At 47.6% G+C, this 17,453-nt stretch overlaps 1 protein-coding gene across 1 annotated transcript in view; it reads right to left on the reverse strand.

The window, feature by feature from the left end:
* PCSK9 (proprotein convertase subtilisin/kexin type 9) overlaps positions 1–16,636 on the reverse strand; it is an 85,117-nt gene extending 68,481 nt beyond the window's left edge. Inside the window, exons 1-4 of the mRNA XM_073593450.1 lie at positions 16,521–16,636; positions 16,222–16,337; positions 15,857–16,069; positions 8,095–8,286 (exon numbers count right to left, since the gene is read on the reverse strand). Of these exons, the coding sequence (XP_073449551.1) occupies positions 8,095–8,286; positions 15,857–16,036 (372 nt within the window). The 5' untranslated portion in view covers positions 16,037–16,069; positions 16,222–16,337; positions 16,521–16,636. The remainder of the gene's footprint in view (positions 1–8,094; positions 8,287–15,856; positions 16,070–16,221; positions 16,338–16,520) is intronic.
* Between the last annotated feature and the right edge of the window lie 817 nt (positions 16,637–17,453).

A 17,453-nucleotide genomic window follows, 5' to 3' on the forward strand; every position in this document is an offset into this window, starting at 1 on the left:
CTCAGTCATGCAACACTGTACCCATATGAAATGTTTGTCCTTTTTTTCACACAAATAGAGCTCTTTTGGTGGTATTTAATCACTGCTGGGTTTTTTATTTTTTGCGTTATAAATCAAAAAAGACTGAAAATTTGATTAAAAAAAAAAAAAATTATTTCTGTTCAAATTTTTTGCAGAGTATTGGCAAGTATTGGCAGAGTATTGGTGAGTATTGGCAGAGTATTGGTGAGTATTGGTGAGTATTGGTAGAGTATTGGCGAGTATTGGCAGAGTATTGGCGAGTATTGGCAGAGTTTTGCAGAAAATTGGCAGAGTATTGCAGTGTTGCACAATGTTGCAGAGTATTGGCAGAGTATTGCACAGTGTTGCAGAGTATTGGCAGAGTATTGCAACGTTGCAGAGTATTGCAGCGTTGCAGAGTATTGCACAATGTTGCAGAGTATTGGCAGAGTATTGCAGCGTTGCAGAGTATTGCACAGTGTTGCAGAGTATTGCACAATGTTGCAGAGTATTGGCAGAGTATTGCACAATGTTGCAGAGTATTGGCAGAGTATTGCACAGTGTTGCAGAGTATTGACACTGAGCAGCGCTGTGGGCACTAAACATCCAGCGCTGCTGCAATCTCTCCCCCTCTCCCCTCGCACTGTACCCATTGGTACAGAGAGGGGAGGAAGGAACCGGCATCATGACGTGATGCCGGTTTGTTTACAAGTGATCGCTCCGTCATTTGACGGAACGATCATGTGGTAAACGGCCGCGATCAGCGGCTATTTACCGTGATCCGTGATGCGCCGGGTCCGGTCACGAATGTTCCCAGGTGCGCGCCCCAGGGGGTGCGTGGGAGCAACATTCTGGAATGACGTCCCATGGACGTGCACCCAGAATAAGCCGACCTCGCTGTAAGGGGGGACTCTGATGTAATGCCGCGTACACACGGTCGGACTTTTCGGCTACAAAAGTCCGACGGACGCCAACGGACCAAGTCCGGCGGACGCCAACGGACCAAGTCCGGCGGACAATCCGATCGTGTGTGGGCTTCCCTGGACTTTCAGCGGACTTTTCCAGCCGCAAATCTGAGGGACTTTAGATTTGGAACATGCTTCAAATCTTTACGTCGTAACTCCGCCGGACCCAGAAATCCGCTCGTCTGTATGCTAGTCCGACGGACAGCTATTGGCTACTGGCTATCAACTTCCTTATTTTAGTCCGGTGTGCGTCATCACGTACGAATCCGTCGGACTTTTGTGTGATCGTGTGTAGGCAAGTCCGTTCGTTAGAAAGTCTGTTGAAAGTCCGCCAAAAGTCCGTCCAAAGTCTGTCGAAAGTCTGTCGGACAGGCTGTCGGACTTTTGTAGCTGAAAAGTCCGACCGTGTGTACGCGGCATAAGGGAGAACTCCGGGGACCCTGACATGACGAATGCTCTGGGAACCCTGATTAAGGGGGAACACTGAGAACTCAGATGAACGAAGAGGACTCTGATGTCAGGGGGAACACTGTGGCCTCTGGTGTAAAGGGGAACTCTGATGTAACGGGTGCTCTGAGAACCCTGATTTACCTTAGCTTTCTCACTCAGAGGCAGGAGAGAGAGAAAGGGGGGAGGGGACTTCAGTCACAGACAGGGATGGATGGTGAGCTCACTCTCCCCTTGGCAGTGAGCACCTCTCATCCAGATGTATTTAAGGCTGCCGGAATGAAAATTTCCAGCCCCCACTTTCCTTTTCTGAGGCACAGCGCCGAGGATTGAAGTGTGGGCAGACACAGCGGGGTAGGGGTGGGAGGAAGAGGAGCAGATCGAGCCCTCTCTACAGGGGCGGCTCCAGACATTTTTTTTTGGGGGGTGCTGTGTGGGTGCTGAAAGTATAAGTGGTGGTGCTAATGCGGCATGCATCGCACTCTTGTGGGTGTGGTCAAAAAGTGGGTGTTTTTTCATGGTCTCTCCCATTATATAGACAAATTAGGGCCTTCGGGCACACAGAATTGATTGTTGGAGTAAAACAAGCCCAAATGGAACCAGCGATGATAAACCCCAGCATGTATAAGGGCCAGCAATGATAACCCTTAGTACATGTTAGGGCCAGCCAGAACACCCAGCACAGCACAACAGTGAGGGACAGTGAGCAGAACACAGCATACAGTGCAGAGCAGGAGTGACCCCTTAGAGTGCTTTGATTAGAAGTGACCTCTTTTACCCTGTACACACGGTCGGACTTTCCGATGGAATATGTGCGATCGGAGCTTGTTGTCGGAAATTCCAACCGTGTGTGGGCTCCATCTGACTTTTTCCATCGGAATTTCCGACACACAAAGTTTGAGAGCAGGCTATAAAATTTTCCGACAACAAAATTCGTTTGTGTAAATTCAGACCGTGTGTGTGGACAATTCTGATGCACAAAGTGCCGCTCATGCTCAGAATGAATTAAGAGACGAAAGCTATTGGCTACTGCCCCGTTTGTAGTCCCGACGTACGTGTTTTACGTCACCACGTTCAGAAAGATCGGATTTTCCGACAACTTTGTGTGACCGTGTGTATGCAAAACAAGTTTGAGCCAACATCCGTCGGATGCATAAGAGTGCAAAGATAAGGAGAGTGACCCCATAGAGAGAGTGCCCCCTTTGGAGCGCCCAGGGCAAGAGAGAGTGCCCCCTTTAGAGGGCCCAGAGCAAGAGATTGCCCCCTTTAGAGGGCCCAGAGCAAGAGATTACCCCCTTTAGAGGGCCCAGAGTAGGAGAGTGCCCCCTTTAGAGGGCCCAGAGCAAGAGATTGCCCCCTTTAGAGGGCCCAGAGCAGGAGAGTGCCCCCTTTAAAGGGCCCAGAGCAGGAGAGTGACCCCATATACAGTGCCCGCAGCAGGACAGTGACCCCCATATACAGTGCACACAGGAGCACAGTGACCCCCATATACAGTTCCCACAGCAGGACAGTGACCCCCATCAGTGACCCCCCATATACAATGCCCACAGCAGGACAGTGACCCCCATATACAGTGCCCACAGCAGTACAGTGACCCCCATATACAGTGCCCACAGCAGGACAGTGACCCCCACATACAGTGCCCACAGCATGACAGCGACCCCATACACAGTGCCCACAGTGTAACGGTGACCCCATATACAGTGGCCACAGCACAGCAGTGACTCCATTACACAGTACCCACAGCACAACGGTGACCCACAGCAGGAGAGTTCCCTCTTTAGAGTGCCCAGAGCAGAACAGCGGACCCTTTAGAGCACCCAGAGCAGGAGAGTTCTCCCATAGAGAGAGTGCCCTTTAGAGCACCCAGAGCAGCAGAGTGACCCCTTTAGAGCACCCAGAGCAGGTGAGTTCCCCCTTAGAGAGAGTGCCCTTTAGCGTGCCCAGAGCAGGAGAGTGGCCCCTTACCCAGTGCCCACAGCACAACGGTGACCCCATACACAGTGCCCACAGCACAACGGTGACCCCATACACAGTGCCCACAGCACAACTGTGACCCCATACACAGTGCCCACAGCACAACTGTGACCCCATACACAGTGCCCACAGCACAACTGTGACCCCATACACAGTGCACACAGCACAACTGTGACCCCATACACAATGCCCACAGTGCAACTGTGACCCCATACACAGTGCCCACAGCACAACGGTGACCCCATTACACAGTGCCCACAGCACAACGGTGACCCACAGCAGGAGAGTTCCCTCTTTAGAGTGCTCAGAGCACAACAGCGGACCCTTTAGAGCACCCAGAGCAGGAAAGTTCCCCCTTAGAGAGAGTGCCCTTTAGAGCGCCCAGAGCAGGAGAGTGGCCCCTTACCCAGTGCCCACAGCACAACAGTGACCCCATAAACTGTGCCCACAGCACAACGGTGACCCCATACACAGTGCCCACAGCACGACAGTGACCCCATACACGGTGCTCACAGCACGACGGTGACCCCATACCCAGTGCCCACAGCAGGACGGTGACTTCATACACAATGCCCACAGCAGGACGGTGACTCCATACACAGTGCCCACAGCAGGACGGTGACTCCATACACAGTGCCCACAGCACAACGGTGACCCCATACACAGTGCCCACAGCACAACGGTGACCCCATTACACAGTGCCCACAGCACAACGGTGACCCACAGCAGGAGAGTTTCCTCTTTAGAGTGCTCAGAGCACAACAGCGGACCCTTTAGAGCACCCAGAGCAGGGAAGTTCCCCCTTAGAGAGAGTGCCCTTTAGAGCGCCCAGAGCAGGAGAGTGGCCCCTTACCCAGTGCCCACAGCACAACAGTGACCCCATAAACTGTGCCCATAGCACAACGGTGACCCCATACACAGTGCCCACAGCACGACAGTGACCCCATGCACGGTGCCCACAGCACGACGGTGACCCCATACCCAGTGCCCACAGCAGGACGGTGACTCCATACACAATGCCCACAGCAGGACGGTGACTCCATACACAGTGCCCACAGCAGGACGGTGACCCCATACACAGTGCCCACAGCACAACGGTGACCCCATACACAGTGCCCACAGCATGACGGTGACCCCATACAAGGTGCCCACAGCACAACGGTGATCCCATACACAGTGCCCACAGCACAATGGTGACCCATTACACAGTGCCCATAGCCAGATGGTGACCCATTACACAGTGCTCACAGCGGGAGAGTTCCCTCTTTAGAGTGCCCAGAGCAGAACAGTGGCCCCTTAGAGTGCTCAGAGCAGGAGAGTTCCCCCTTAGAGAGAGTGGCCTTTAAAGTGCCTAGAGCAGCAGAGTGGCCCATTTAGAGTGCCCAGAGCAGGTGAGTTCCCCCTTAAAGAGAGTGGCCTTTAGAGTGCCAGAGCAGGAGAGTGGCCCCTTACCCAGTGCCCACAGCACAACGGTGACCCATACACAGTGCCCACAGCAGGACGGTAACCCCATACACAGTGCCCACAGTAGGACGGTGACTCCATACACAGTGCCCACAGCAGGACGGTGACTCCATACACAGTGCCCACAGCCGGACGGGTGTTCCCATTACACAGTGCCCACAGCCGGACGGGTGACCCCATTACACAGTGCCCACAGCTGGACGGGTGATCGCATACACAGTGCCCACAGCACAGCAGTGACCCCATACACAGTGCCCACAGCAGGACGATGACCCCCATACACAGTGCCCACAGCGGGAGGGTGACCCCATACACAGTGCCCACAGCAGGAGGGTGACCCCATACACAGTGCCCACAGCACGACGGTGACCCCATACACAGTGCCCACAGCACGACGGTGATCCCATACACAGTGCCCACAGCACGATGGTGACCCCATACACAGTGCCCACAGCACGACGGTGACCCCATACACAGTTTCCACAGCACAACGTTGATTCCATACACAGTACCCACAGCAGGAGGGTGACCCCATACACAGTGCCCACAGCAGGAGGGTGACCCCATACACAGTGCCCACAGCACAACGGTGACCCCATACACAGTGCCCACAGCATGACGGTGACCCCATACAAGGTGCCCACAGCACAACGGTGATCCCATACACAGTGCCCACAGCACGACGGTGACCCCATACACAGTGCCCACAGCACAATGGTGACCCATTACACAGTGCCCACAGCCAGATGGTGACCCATTACACAGTGCTCACAGCGGGAGAGTTCCCTCTTTAGAGTGCCCAGAGCAGAACAGTGGCCCCTTAGAGTGCTCAGAGCAGGAGAGTTCCCCCTTAGAGAGAGTGGCCTTTAAAGTGCCTAGAGCAGCAGAGTGGCCCCTTTAGAGTGCCCAGAGCAGGTGAGTTCCCCCTTAAAGAGAGTGGCCTTTAGAGTGCCAGAGCAGGAGAGTGGCCCCTTACCCAGTGCCCACAGCACAACGGTGACCCATACACAGTGCCCACAGCAGGACGGTAACCCCATACACATTGCCCACAGTAGGACGGTGACTCCATACACAGTGCCCACAGCAGGACGGTGACTCCATACACAGTGCCCACAGCCGGACGGGTGTTCCCATTACACAGTGCCCACAGCCGGACGGGTGACCCCATTACACCGTGCCCACAGCTGGACGGGTGATCGCATACACAGTGCCCACAGCACAGCAGTGACCCCATACACAGTGCCCACAGCAGGACGATGACCCCCATACACAGTGCCCACAGCGGGAGGGTGACCCCATACACAGTGCCCACAGCAGGAAGGTGACCCCATACACAGTGCCCACAGCACGACGGTGACCCCATACACAGTGCCCATAGCACGACGGTGATTCCATACACAGTGCCCACAGCACAACGGTCATCCCATACACAGTGCCCACAGCACGACAGTGATCCCATACACAGTGCCCACAGCACGACAGTGATCCCATACACAGTGCCCACAGCAGGAGGGTGACCCCATACACAGTGCCCACAGCACGACGGTCATCCCATACACAGTGCCCACAGCAGGAGGGTGACCCCATACACAGTGCCCACAGCACGACGGTCATCCCATACACAGTGCCCACAGCAGGAGGGTGACCCCATACACAGTGCCCACAGCACGACGGTCATCCCATACACAGTGCCCACAGCAGGAGGGTGACCCCATACACAGTGCCCACAGCACGACGGTCATCCCATACACAGTGCCCACAGCAGGAGGGTGACCCCATACACAGTGCCCACAGCACGACGGTGATCCCATACACAGTGCCCACAGCACGATGGTCATCCCATACACAGTGCCCACAGCAGGAGGGTGACCCCATACACAGTGCAAGAGCAGGAATGTGAACCCATGGAGTCCAGTGGTGCACTGTTATGGGGACACCTGATCATCATTTGTGCATTGTAAGTAGCAGGCACAGGCACTCCTAATCTGCGTGGCATTCTAATGATTGCAGTACATGTGCCCAAGCCCAATAAGAAGGCCGATATCAGAGGCGTCCCCACTACTCAGTCCAGATCAGGCATTTCCCTCAGTCAGTGCCTGTGTAATGCAGCATGCTGCTATAGATCAGAGGACTGGAAAGCCCCCCCCTCCCAGGCTCAGCAGCTACAGTACATTAAAAACAGAACGATGCCTGCAGCAGTGATCAGCCTCACTCCTCCTGGCCTCATGCACACGAGACGCCGGTGCAAACTCTGCTGAACACATGTTTTTAAAAGCTGAAACCAGCATTTAGAAACGCCTATTTTGCCGCATTTGCATGCCGCGCTTAGCGGCGTTTTACCGCGTTTGCATCTAGAAGCGTCTGCGGAGAGGAGAATGACATTTTGTGACACAACTTTGGCGCACCGTATCTCAGGGCCACTTGGTGCTAGGAACCCCACATTTAGTGTGCTAACACAGTGGAACTAACACTACAACATATCCAAAGCTGGGGTTCCTAGCACCAAGTGGCCCTGAGATACGGGGCCCCAAACTCAGGTCGTAAAATGTCATTCTCTGCTGCAGAAAAATGCTTGACGTTGGCAGTGAAGGGGTTAACCACTAGGGGGCAGGGAGGGGTTAAATGTGTTTCCTAGGGGAATGCTTAGGGGGAGGGGACTCACAAGGGGAGGAGACCGATCAGTGTTCCTCCGTTCTGGGAACACAGATCGCTCTCCTCTGAGCTGACAGGACGTGGATCTCTGTGTTTACACACAGAGATCCACGGTCCGGCCCGGTTAACGGGCAATCGCGGGTGCCCGGCGGACATCGCGGCCGCCGGGCCCCGAGCAACGCGGCGGGCGCGTGCCCCCTAGGCGGCCGGGAACCCGAGGCCGTCATATGACATCCACCCAGGATGGGAGATCCCATCTGTGGACGTCATTTGTCTATGGCCGGGTAGGGAAGCGGTTAAAGTCAACTAAAACCTTATTTAAAGCTGCAGCTAGCACATTTTGTTTAAATAAAAAGTAACTGCCACAGTCAGTATCTTATTATCCCCTTGCCCAGGGGTCTTCAAACTACGGCCCTCCAGTTGTTCAGGAACTACAATTCCCATCATTCCTAGTCATGTCTGTGAATGTCAGAGTTTTACAATGCCTCATGGGATGTGTAGTTCCACAACAGCTGGAGGCCTTGCCCTTTGGTTTATACAAAAAGTTGGGCAAAATCCCCAAGCAATGCTGACAAATAAGGTTACTCACCATCTCTAACAGATCGCTGCTCATCCTAACCACAAAACCCTGGAATAGTTCATTGAAGATATAAAGGATCTTAGTCAGATAGCTGTGCTTTGCTGCCCGGGTCTGCAGACGACGGATCACCCTTTCTGTCTGCGACTTATGTGTGTTTTCTTTCAGCACCACAATATATTGGCCAGACATCCTCCAGGATTCCTGTAATAAGGAAGGAAAGACAATTTGTTACAGCACTATAGGGTAGGGCTGAGAAAAAAATCGATTTAAATCTTGAATCGAGTTGAGAGGTCAAATCGATTCAAAATTTAAGAAAATCGATTTTTTTAGATTTTTTTTTTTTCACCGCGCCGGTCCCGAGGCGCTGCGGGCATGAGTTTTTAGGTGAGGCCGCGGCTTCGGCCTAGTCCGCGGCTACTAGGCCAAAGAGCTGCGGGCAAGGAGTTTTTAGGTGCGGCCACGGCTTCGGCCTAGTCCGCTAGGCCGGACGCCGCGGACTAGGCCGAAGCCGCAGCCTCGCCTAAAAGCTCATGCCCGCAGCGCCTCAGGACCGGCGCGGTTTCCAAAAAAAAAAAAAACTTGATTCGAATCGTGAATCGAGTTTTTTTTAAGAGAATCGAAGATTTTTTTTTTTAAGAAAATCTCCCAGCCCTACTATAGGGACAGAAGTTGTTTCCAACACCTATTGGATAATATGTACTGTACATTTTTTTATAGTGTGTTTATGAATGTATGTTATTTTTCATCTCCATTTTTTGATGGCATAAAATGTAAGACTTCATGTACACGGGATGTTTCGCTAACTCTCCGACGCTCCTTTCCTCCTGGCAGACGCGTTTTTGTGGGAAAAAATGCTTGACACTTGTAAACTTGTGTAATGCGTTTATGTTTAGACGCTTTTAGATGCGTTTAGCGCTTGGGCATTAATTCATTTTAATTTGCTAGAATAATAATTAATTGCGGCCACTGAAATGAATTAATGCGCAAGCGCTAAACGCGCCTAGTACTTAGACGTGTTTACGCACGTCAAGCATTTTTTCTGCCAAAACTCCACTGCTCCTGGATGCAATGGCTGTGGGTTTTTCTACCCTTCAGGAGCAGCAGAAAAAAAAAACTTCCAGTGTGGATGAGGCCCTTCTTTACATAACATACACTATATTGTCAAAAGTATTGGGACACCTGCCTTTACACGAACATTATTATACAGGTTTTATATAGCGCCAACAGTTTGCACAGCGCTTTACAACATGAATATGAATTTTAATGGCATCCATGCCAAAAACTACAGAAGACAGTTTTCTTTGGATTTCCACGATGATACCGTGCAACATACGCTATATTACCAAAAGTATTGGGACACCTGCCTTTACACGCACATGAACTTTAATGTCATCCCAGCCTTAGTCCATAGGGTTCAATATTGAGTTGGCCCACCCTTTGGAGCTATAACAGCTTCAACTCTTCTGGGAAGGCTGTCCACAAGGTTTAGAAGTGTGTCTATGGGAATGATGTCTTATTACTGTAATTGTTATGCTGTTCTTAACAATAAAAACATTTTTAATCCTAAAGTTTATGTGCGTGTAAAGGCAGGTGTCCCAATACTTTTGGTAATATAGCATTATGTTACATGGTATCATCATGGAAATCCAAAGAAAACTGTCTTCTATAGTTTTTGGCAGTAGGGATTATGATTATTATTGCTGTGTACAGTGCCTTGAAAAAGTATTCATACCCCTTGACATTTTCAACATTTTGTCATGTTATAACCAAAATTGTAAATGTATTTTATTGGGATTTTATGTGATAGACTAACACAAAGTTGTACATAATTGTGAAGTGGAAGGAAAATGATAAATGGTTTTCAATTTTTTTTACAAATAAATATGTGAAAAGTGTGGCGTGCATTTGTATTCAGCCCCCCTGAGTCAATACTTTGTAGAACCACCTTTTGTTGCAATTACAGCTGCAAGTCTTTTTGGGGATGTCTCCACAAGCTTAGCACATCTAGAGAGTGACATTTTTGCCCATTCTTCTTTGCAAAATAGCTCAAGTTCTGTCAGATTGGATGGAGAGCGTCTGTGAACAGCAATTTGCAAGTCATAGATTGTCAATTGGATTTAGGTCTGGACTTTGACTGGGCCATTGTAACACATGAATATGCTTTGATCTAAATCATTCCATTGTAGCTCTGGCTGTATGTTTAGGGTCGTTGTCTTGCTGGAAGGTGAACCTCCGCCCCAGTCTCAAGTCTTTTTGCAGGCTCTAACAGGTTTTCTTCTAAGATTGCCCTGTATTTGGCTCCATCCAACTTCCCATCAACTCTGACCAGCTTCCTTGTCCCTGCTGAAGAAAAGCATCCCCACAACATGATGCTGCCACCACCATGTGTCACGGTGGGGATGGTGTGTTCAGGGTGATGTGCAGTGTTAGTTTTCCCCCACACATAACGTTTTGCTTTTAGGCAAAAAAGTTAAATTTTGGTTTTATTTGACCAGAGCACCTGCTTCCATGTGTTTGCTGTGTCCCCCACATGGCTTCTCGCAAACTGCAAATGGGACTTCTTATTGCTTTCTTTCAACAATGGCTTTCTTCTTCCCACTCTTTCATAAAGGTCAGATTTGTGAAGTGCACGAGTAATAGTTGTCCTGTGGACAGATTCTCCCACCTGAGCTGTGGATCTCTGCAGCTCCTGCAGAGTTCCCATGGGCCTCTTGGTTGCTTCTCTGATTAATGCTCTCCTTGCCCGGCCTGTCAGTTTAGGTGGACGGCCATGTCTTGGTAGGTTTGCAGTTGTGCCATACTCTTTCCATTTTCGGATTATGGATTGAACAGAGCTCCGTGAGATGTTCAAAGCTTGGGATATTTTTTTATAACCTAACCCTGCTTTAAACTTCTCCACAATTTTGTCCCTGATCTGTCTGGTGTGTTCCTTGTTCCATCCTTCATGATGCTGTTTGTTCACTAAACAACAGTTGTATTTATACTGAGATTAAATTACACACAAGTGGACTCTATTTACTATATATGTGACTTCTAAAGGCAATTGGTTCCACTAGATTTTATTCAGGGGTATTAGAGTAAAGGGGGCTGAATATAAATGCACACCACACTTTTCAGATATTTAGCTTCAGCCCCGGAAGATTTTACCCCCTTTCTGACCAGAGCACTTTTTGCGATTCGGCACTGCGTCGCTTTAACTGACAATTGCATGCCTGTGGGACATTGCACCCAAACAAAATTGATGTCCTTTTTTTTCCCCACAAATAGAGCTTTCTTTTGGTGGTATTTGATCACCTCTGCGGTTTTTATTTTTTGCGCTATCAACAAAAAAAGAGCGACAATTTTGAAAAAAAAGCAATATTTTTTACTTTTTGCTATAATAATAAATATCCCCCAAAAATATATAAAAAAAACTATTTTTTTCCTCGGTTTAGGCCGATATGTATTCTTCTACATATTTTTGTTAAAAAATCGCAATAAGCGTATATTGATTGGTTTGCGCAAAAGTTATAGCGTCTACAAAATAGGGGATAGTTTTATAGCATTTTTATTATTTAATTTTTTTTATTAGTAATGCCGATGATCTGAGATTTTTATCATGACTGCGACATTATGGCGGACACTTTGGACACTATCGGACACTATTTTGAGACCATTGTCATTTATACAGCGATTAGTGCTATAAAAATGCACTGATTACTGTGTAAATGACACTGGCAGGGAAGGGGTTAAACACTAGGGGGATTTCAAGGGGTTAAGTGTGTCCTAGGGAGTGATTCTAACTGTGGGGTGAATGGGCTACCACTAACATGACAGAGATCACTGCTCCCGATGACAGGGAGCAGTAGATCCCTGTCTTGTCACTAGGCAGAACAGGGAAATGCCTTGTTTACATAGGCATCTCCCCGTTCTGCGGCTCCGTGACACGATCGCTGGGACACCGGTGGACATCGAGTGCGCGGGACCCGCGGGCATGGTCACGCTGGACTGTCCCTCATTTTGAACAAAGTCCCTCTGTCCCTCTTTCCTCCTCATTTGTCCCTAATTTGTGATTTGATTTATATAGTTGTATATAAAATTCACTATTTATCTATCCAAAAGTGTTTCCCAGTACTAAACCTTTCATCCAATTTCCAAATTGCTGCATCTGTAAATTCCAAAAGCCAATATAAAGAAGTATTAGTGGTAAAAAAAAGCACTTGTGGGTTTGACCAACTATTTTTTTTTTGTATAATTCTCCTTGGGGGGGGGGGGGGGGGTGCAGGGGATGTGTCCTATGCCTACATACATTTGCTAATAGATGTCCCTCATTCCCATCTCAGAAAGTTGGGAGGCATGGACTTTACTGCCTAATTTGCAGTGCTACACAGTGGTTCTATGAGCAGCAAAGTAGCTTAGTGGTTAGCACTTCTGTCTGTCTTGCAGCACTGGGCTCCTCTGATTGAATTATGACTTGGACACTATCATGAAGTTAGAATGTTCTTTGGGTATTGCGGTTCCCTTCAACGCTCCAAAGACACGCTGGTAGGTAAATTGGCCCTAGTATGTATGCATCTGAGATAAGGACCTTAGATTGAAAGCTTGTTGCAAGCAGGAACTGATGTGAGTATACAGTATCTAAAGTGATGTGTAAATTGATGGTGCAATATAAATCCCTGTAATAAGTACTGTATTTATCGTAGGGCTGGGAGATTTTCTTAAAAAAAAAAAATCTTCGATTCTCTTAAAAAAAACTCGATTCACGATTCGAATCGAGTTTTTTTTTTTTTTTTGGAAACCGCGCCGGTCGCGGACACCGTGCCCGGCCTGAAGAGCTGCGGGCATGAGCTTTTAGGCGAGGCCGCGGCTTCGGCCTAGTCTGCGGCGTCCAGCCTAGCAGACTAGGCCGAAGCCGCGGCCTCGCCTAAAAACTCATGCCCGCAGCGCCTCGGGACCGGCGCGGTGAAAAAAAAAAGAATCTAAAAAAATCGATTTGCTTAAATTTTGAATCGATTTGACCTCTCAACTCGATTCAAGATTTAAATCGATTTTTTTCCCAGCTCTAATTTATCGGTATATAACACGCACAGGTGTATAACACGCACCTTCATTTTAGGAGGAAAGTTTCAGGAAAAAAACTTAAATTTTAAATAAAGAACTTTGAAGCAAAATAAGGGTCATTGTCCACAAATGCAGCCTCAGCATTGCAGATCTGCAGCCTCACTATTGCCCTTCAATGCAGCTTGATCAATGCCCATATGCAGCCTCACCATTGCCATGAATGCAGCCTGATCAGTGCCCATCTGCAGCCTCACCTCAGATTACTGCTGCCTTGGAGGGGACAGGGAAGGGGACGGGATGAGCGCCGTCAGATTACATACAGCGAGAATCTCCTGTTTAAACGGCGGTCTCTTTAATACAAAGTTCTTAGACAGAACACTGGCCCAATGCCGCCCCAGGAGACGGGACTTCCTATTACAGAGGCTGCTGAGTAAACAGGAGATTCTCGCTGTATGTAATCTGACGGCGCTCATCCAGCTCCCCTCCCTGTTCCCTCCTAGGCAGCCCAAATTGCAGTATCGGTGTATAACACGCACACGCTATTTGCACCCGATTTTCAGGGTGAAAAAGTGCATGTTATACGCCAATAAATACAGTAAATACTGCTTCTTCTCACAATGCACATTTTGGAGTGATGTGACTTAAGCCCCATACACACTATTAGATTTTCTGCAGATTTTTGTCTTCCAAAAACCATATAATATGAGGCCAAGCCTTAAGAGTTTCAATTTGTATGCAGTCAGGCAGGCCCTTGCGCTACATGGTTTTGGTAAATCTGAAGACAAAAATCTGCACAAACTCTGATAGTGTGTATGGGGTCTTACTGAAAACAATGCATATGCTGCATGGCTGCTATCTCATCACAACAACTATTAAAACAGTAATTGCACTGAGCCTCCCCCTAGTGGGTAGTCTACAAATCACTTTACATAGTTAGTCAGTTACATAGATAGTCAGGTTGAAAAAAGACATAAGTCCATCCAGTTCAACCTTAAAAACAATAAATAAATAAAATAAAAAATATCGTACAATACAATATACACTATTCTATACCCACAGTTGATCCAGAGGAAGGCAAAAAACCCCAGCAGAGCATGCTCCAATTTGCTACAGCAGGGGAAAAAATTCCTTCCTGATCCCCCAAGAGGCAATCGGATTTTCCCTGGATCAACTTTACCTATAAATGTTAGTACCCAGTTATATTATGTACATTTAGGAAAGTATCCAGGCCTTTCTTAAAGCAATCTACTGAGCTGGCCAGAACCACCTCTGGCGAGAGTCTATTCCACATTTTCACAGCTGTTACTGTGAAGAAACCTTTCCGTATTTGGAGATGAAATCTCTTTTCCTCTAGACCTAAAGAGTGCCCCCGTGTCCTCTGGGTTGGCCATGAGTACAGTAAAAAAAAATAAGGAAAAGCAAAAAATAAAGGTAAACACTGCAATAAATTAAGCGCTTGCCGACCAGCCACAGTCATTTTACTGCGGCAGGTCGGCACGATCCCGCAAGCCGTCGTAGCTATACGTCGGCTCGCGGGATAGCAGGCACGCGCTGCACAGCGAGGGTGCCGAAGCTCGTAGCCGACGGTCACGATGACCACCGGCCACAAGCGATCGTGGGCACGAGAGGCAGAACAGGGACTTGTGTGTGTAAACACATAAATCCCTGTTCTGTTCTGTGAGCAGAGACAGATTGTTAGTTCCTATTAGCTATGAACCACAATCCGTCACTTCCTCTAGGTCAGTCCCCTCCCCCCACAGTTAGAAACACACACAGGGAACACAGTTAACCCCTTGATCGCCCCCTAGTGTTAACCCCTTCCCTGCCAGTGACATTTATACAGTAATCGGTGCATTTTTATAGCACTGATCGCTGTATAAATGACAATGGTCCCAAAAGAGTGTCAAAAGTGTCTGATGTGTCCGCCATAATGTTGCAGTACCAATAAAAATCACAGATTGCCGCTAGTAAACTAGTAAAAAAAAAAAAATAATAAAAATGCTATAAATCTATCCTCTATTTTGTAGACGCTATAACTTTTGCGCAAACCAATCAATATACGCTTATTGCGATTTTTTTTACCAAAAATATATAGAAGAATGTATATAGGCCTAAAGTGAGAAAAAATTAGCTTTTTTTTAAAAAAAATGGGGATATTTATTATAGCAAAAAGTAAAATATTGTGTTTTTTTCAAAATTGTCGCTATTTTTTTAGTTTATAGAGCAAAAAATAAAAACCGCAGAGGCGATCAAATACCACCAAAAGAAAGCTCTATTTGTGGGAAAAAAAGGACGTCAATGTTGTTTGGGTGCAACGTCGCACGACCGCACAATTGTCAGTTAAAGCGACGCAGTGCCGAATCGCACAAAATGGCGCGTTCATTCAGCAGCCAAAACTTCCGGGGCTGAAGTGGTTAAAGTACATGCTTACTGAATATGGACTATCTTTTTCTCTTAAAACTCAGTTAATTGAAAGGGAAAATTATAAAAGAACAAAGTGTCTCCCAAGCTGCGAAAAACAGGATACCTAAACTAAAGTAAAAACTTGTATGAAATCATATTCTGTATCTTTCACTATAATTCACAAGAGGGATGTCCTAAGCAACCAAACCATGGAATTACATCAGTCAAGGGAAAGTGTTTCACAGCCTTTTTATCATAAATAGGTCATTGGGTATACTTTAATATATCTTGCACATTTCAAGATTTTGGATCAAGCGGTATTTTGTACCTTGTTACTCCAGAGGAAAACCCCAGGAGTCGTCTTCTTCTCACTGTCAACTTGGGCATCTTCTTCCATGACAAGCCTGAGGACAATCTCTTCTTCATAGTCAGCCTCATCCGCCACAATCTGGAGTGGTCCAAGAACCATGCAGAAGGTCAACAACAAGAAGGAGCCAGGTAGGTTCATGGCGTGACCCTGAGCAAACACCACCGGTACAACCTGAAAGTGATCACAGGATATCAGCAAAGGTCCTTGATTATTACACTTGACAGGTGACAGATGGACAGACAGATAATAAATAACTATAGGAAGAAAACAAGAACAGAGACCTTACAGAATAAGAAAAATAGGAAAAGGGTTAGACTACTTACAAAGTTTGCTTTCTAAAGCCCCGATTTGGGTGGGGAAAAGCAGAATCACACCACCTCTTGTCTCATCGGATGATCCAGTCTGGTTACTGATTACCTGGGTTTGCTGAACCTGAATCCTAGAGTCAGATTTCAAAAGAGAAAGCTTGTATGATGGAACGCCACCCCCTCATACAAACAGATGCAGGACTGAGCATGCAGTGCCCCTCCACTCCCTCCAAAATTCCTGTGCAAGATCAACCTGGATGCAAACATGCTAAGCACATACACGCTAAGCACGCACACACACATGCACACAATACCTCTGCCCTCTGATGGCATTGCTTCCACCCTGCTTGGGCATAGCAAGTCCTTTCTGTCTGTTCCCTGCCCCCCCTCAACTAATTCACTCTGTAATTATCTGCTATGCCCACTGCTCATTATTTGTGCTATTTTGGGAAACATTTTGCATATTCTCTGGAGCTAATTTTTAAATCTTAGCTTTTGATCTTAAAATGTCTCCGTTTTCAGCAGCAGCTGATCTTTTAATTAAACACACTTTGTGTTTTCCGTTATGGACCCGAAGATTCAGCAACATTTTCTTCTTTGATATAGTCAAAGGGTAAGGTCACCCACAACCGATTTGAAAGGGGTCAGTAAACACAGTTAGACTGATTCCAACAAAAGAATATACCTGCTGATGTCACATCCCCCATAATGCCTAACAAATATAGAAAGGCCATGATACACCATGAACTCCGATCTCCATTAGGTTTGCCAATCATCCCTTTAATCCAGGACACATATTAATTACTCAGGTTCTGAGGCTGATTTAATGCAGATAAGTGAGTTTAATTACCACCTTAATCGACCACAGAACCTGTGTAATTAATATGTGTCCTGGATTATCTCCATCTGCAGCACATGGGGGAGACATTAGGTGTCACCTTATGGGTATACTGTTATACTCATTCATATATTCATATATTACTAAAAGTATTGGGACGCTGCCCTTACACACACATGAACTTTAATGGCATCCCAGTCTTAGTCCGTAGGGTTCAATATTGAGTTGGCCCACCCTTTGCAGCTATAAAAGCTTCAACTCTTCTGGGAAGGCTGTCCACAAGGTATAGAAGTGTGTCTATGGTAATGTTTGACCAATCGTCCATCAGCACATTTGTGAGGTCAGGCACTGATGTGGACAAGAATGCCTGTTTCGCAGTCTCCGCTCTAATTAATTCCAAAGGTGTTCT

Source organism: Aquarana catesbeiana, linkage group LG07, assembly GCF_042186555.1.
Source record: "Aquarana catesbeiana isolate 2022-GZ linkage group LG07, ASM4218655v1, whole genome shotgun sequence".
In the NCBI taxonomy this organism is placed as follows: Eukaryota; Metazoa; Chordata; class Amphibia; order Anura; family Ranidae; genus Aquarana; species Aquarana catesbeiana.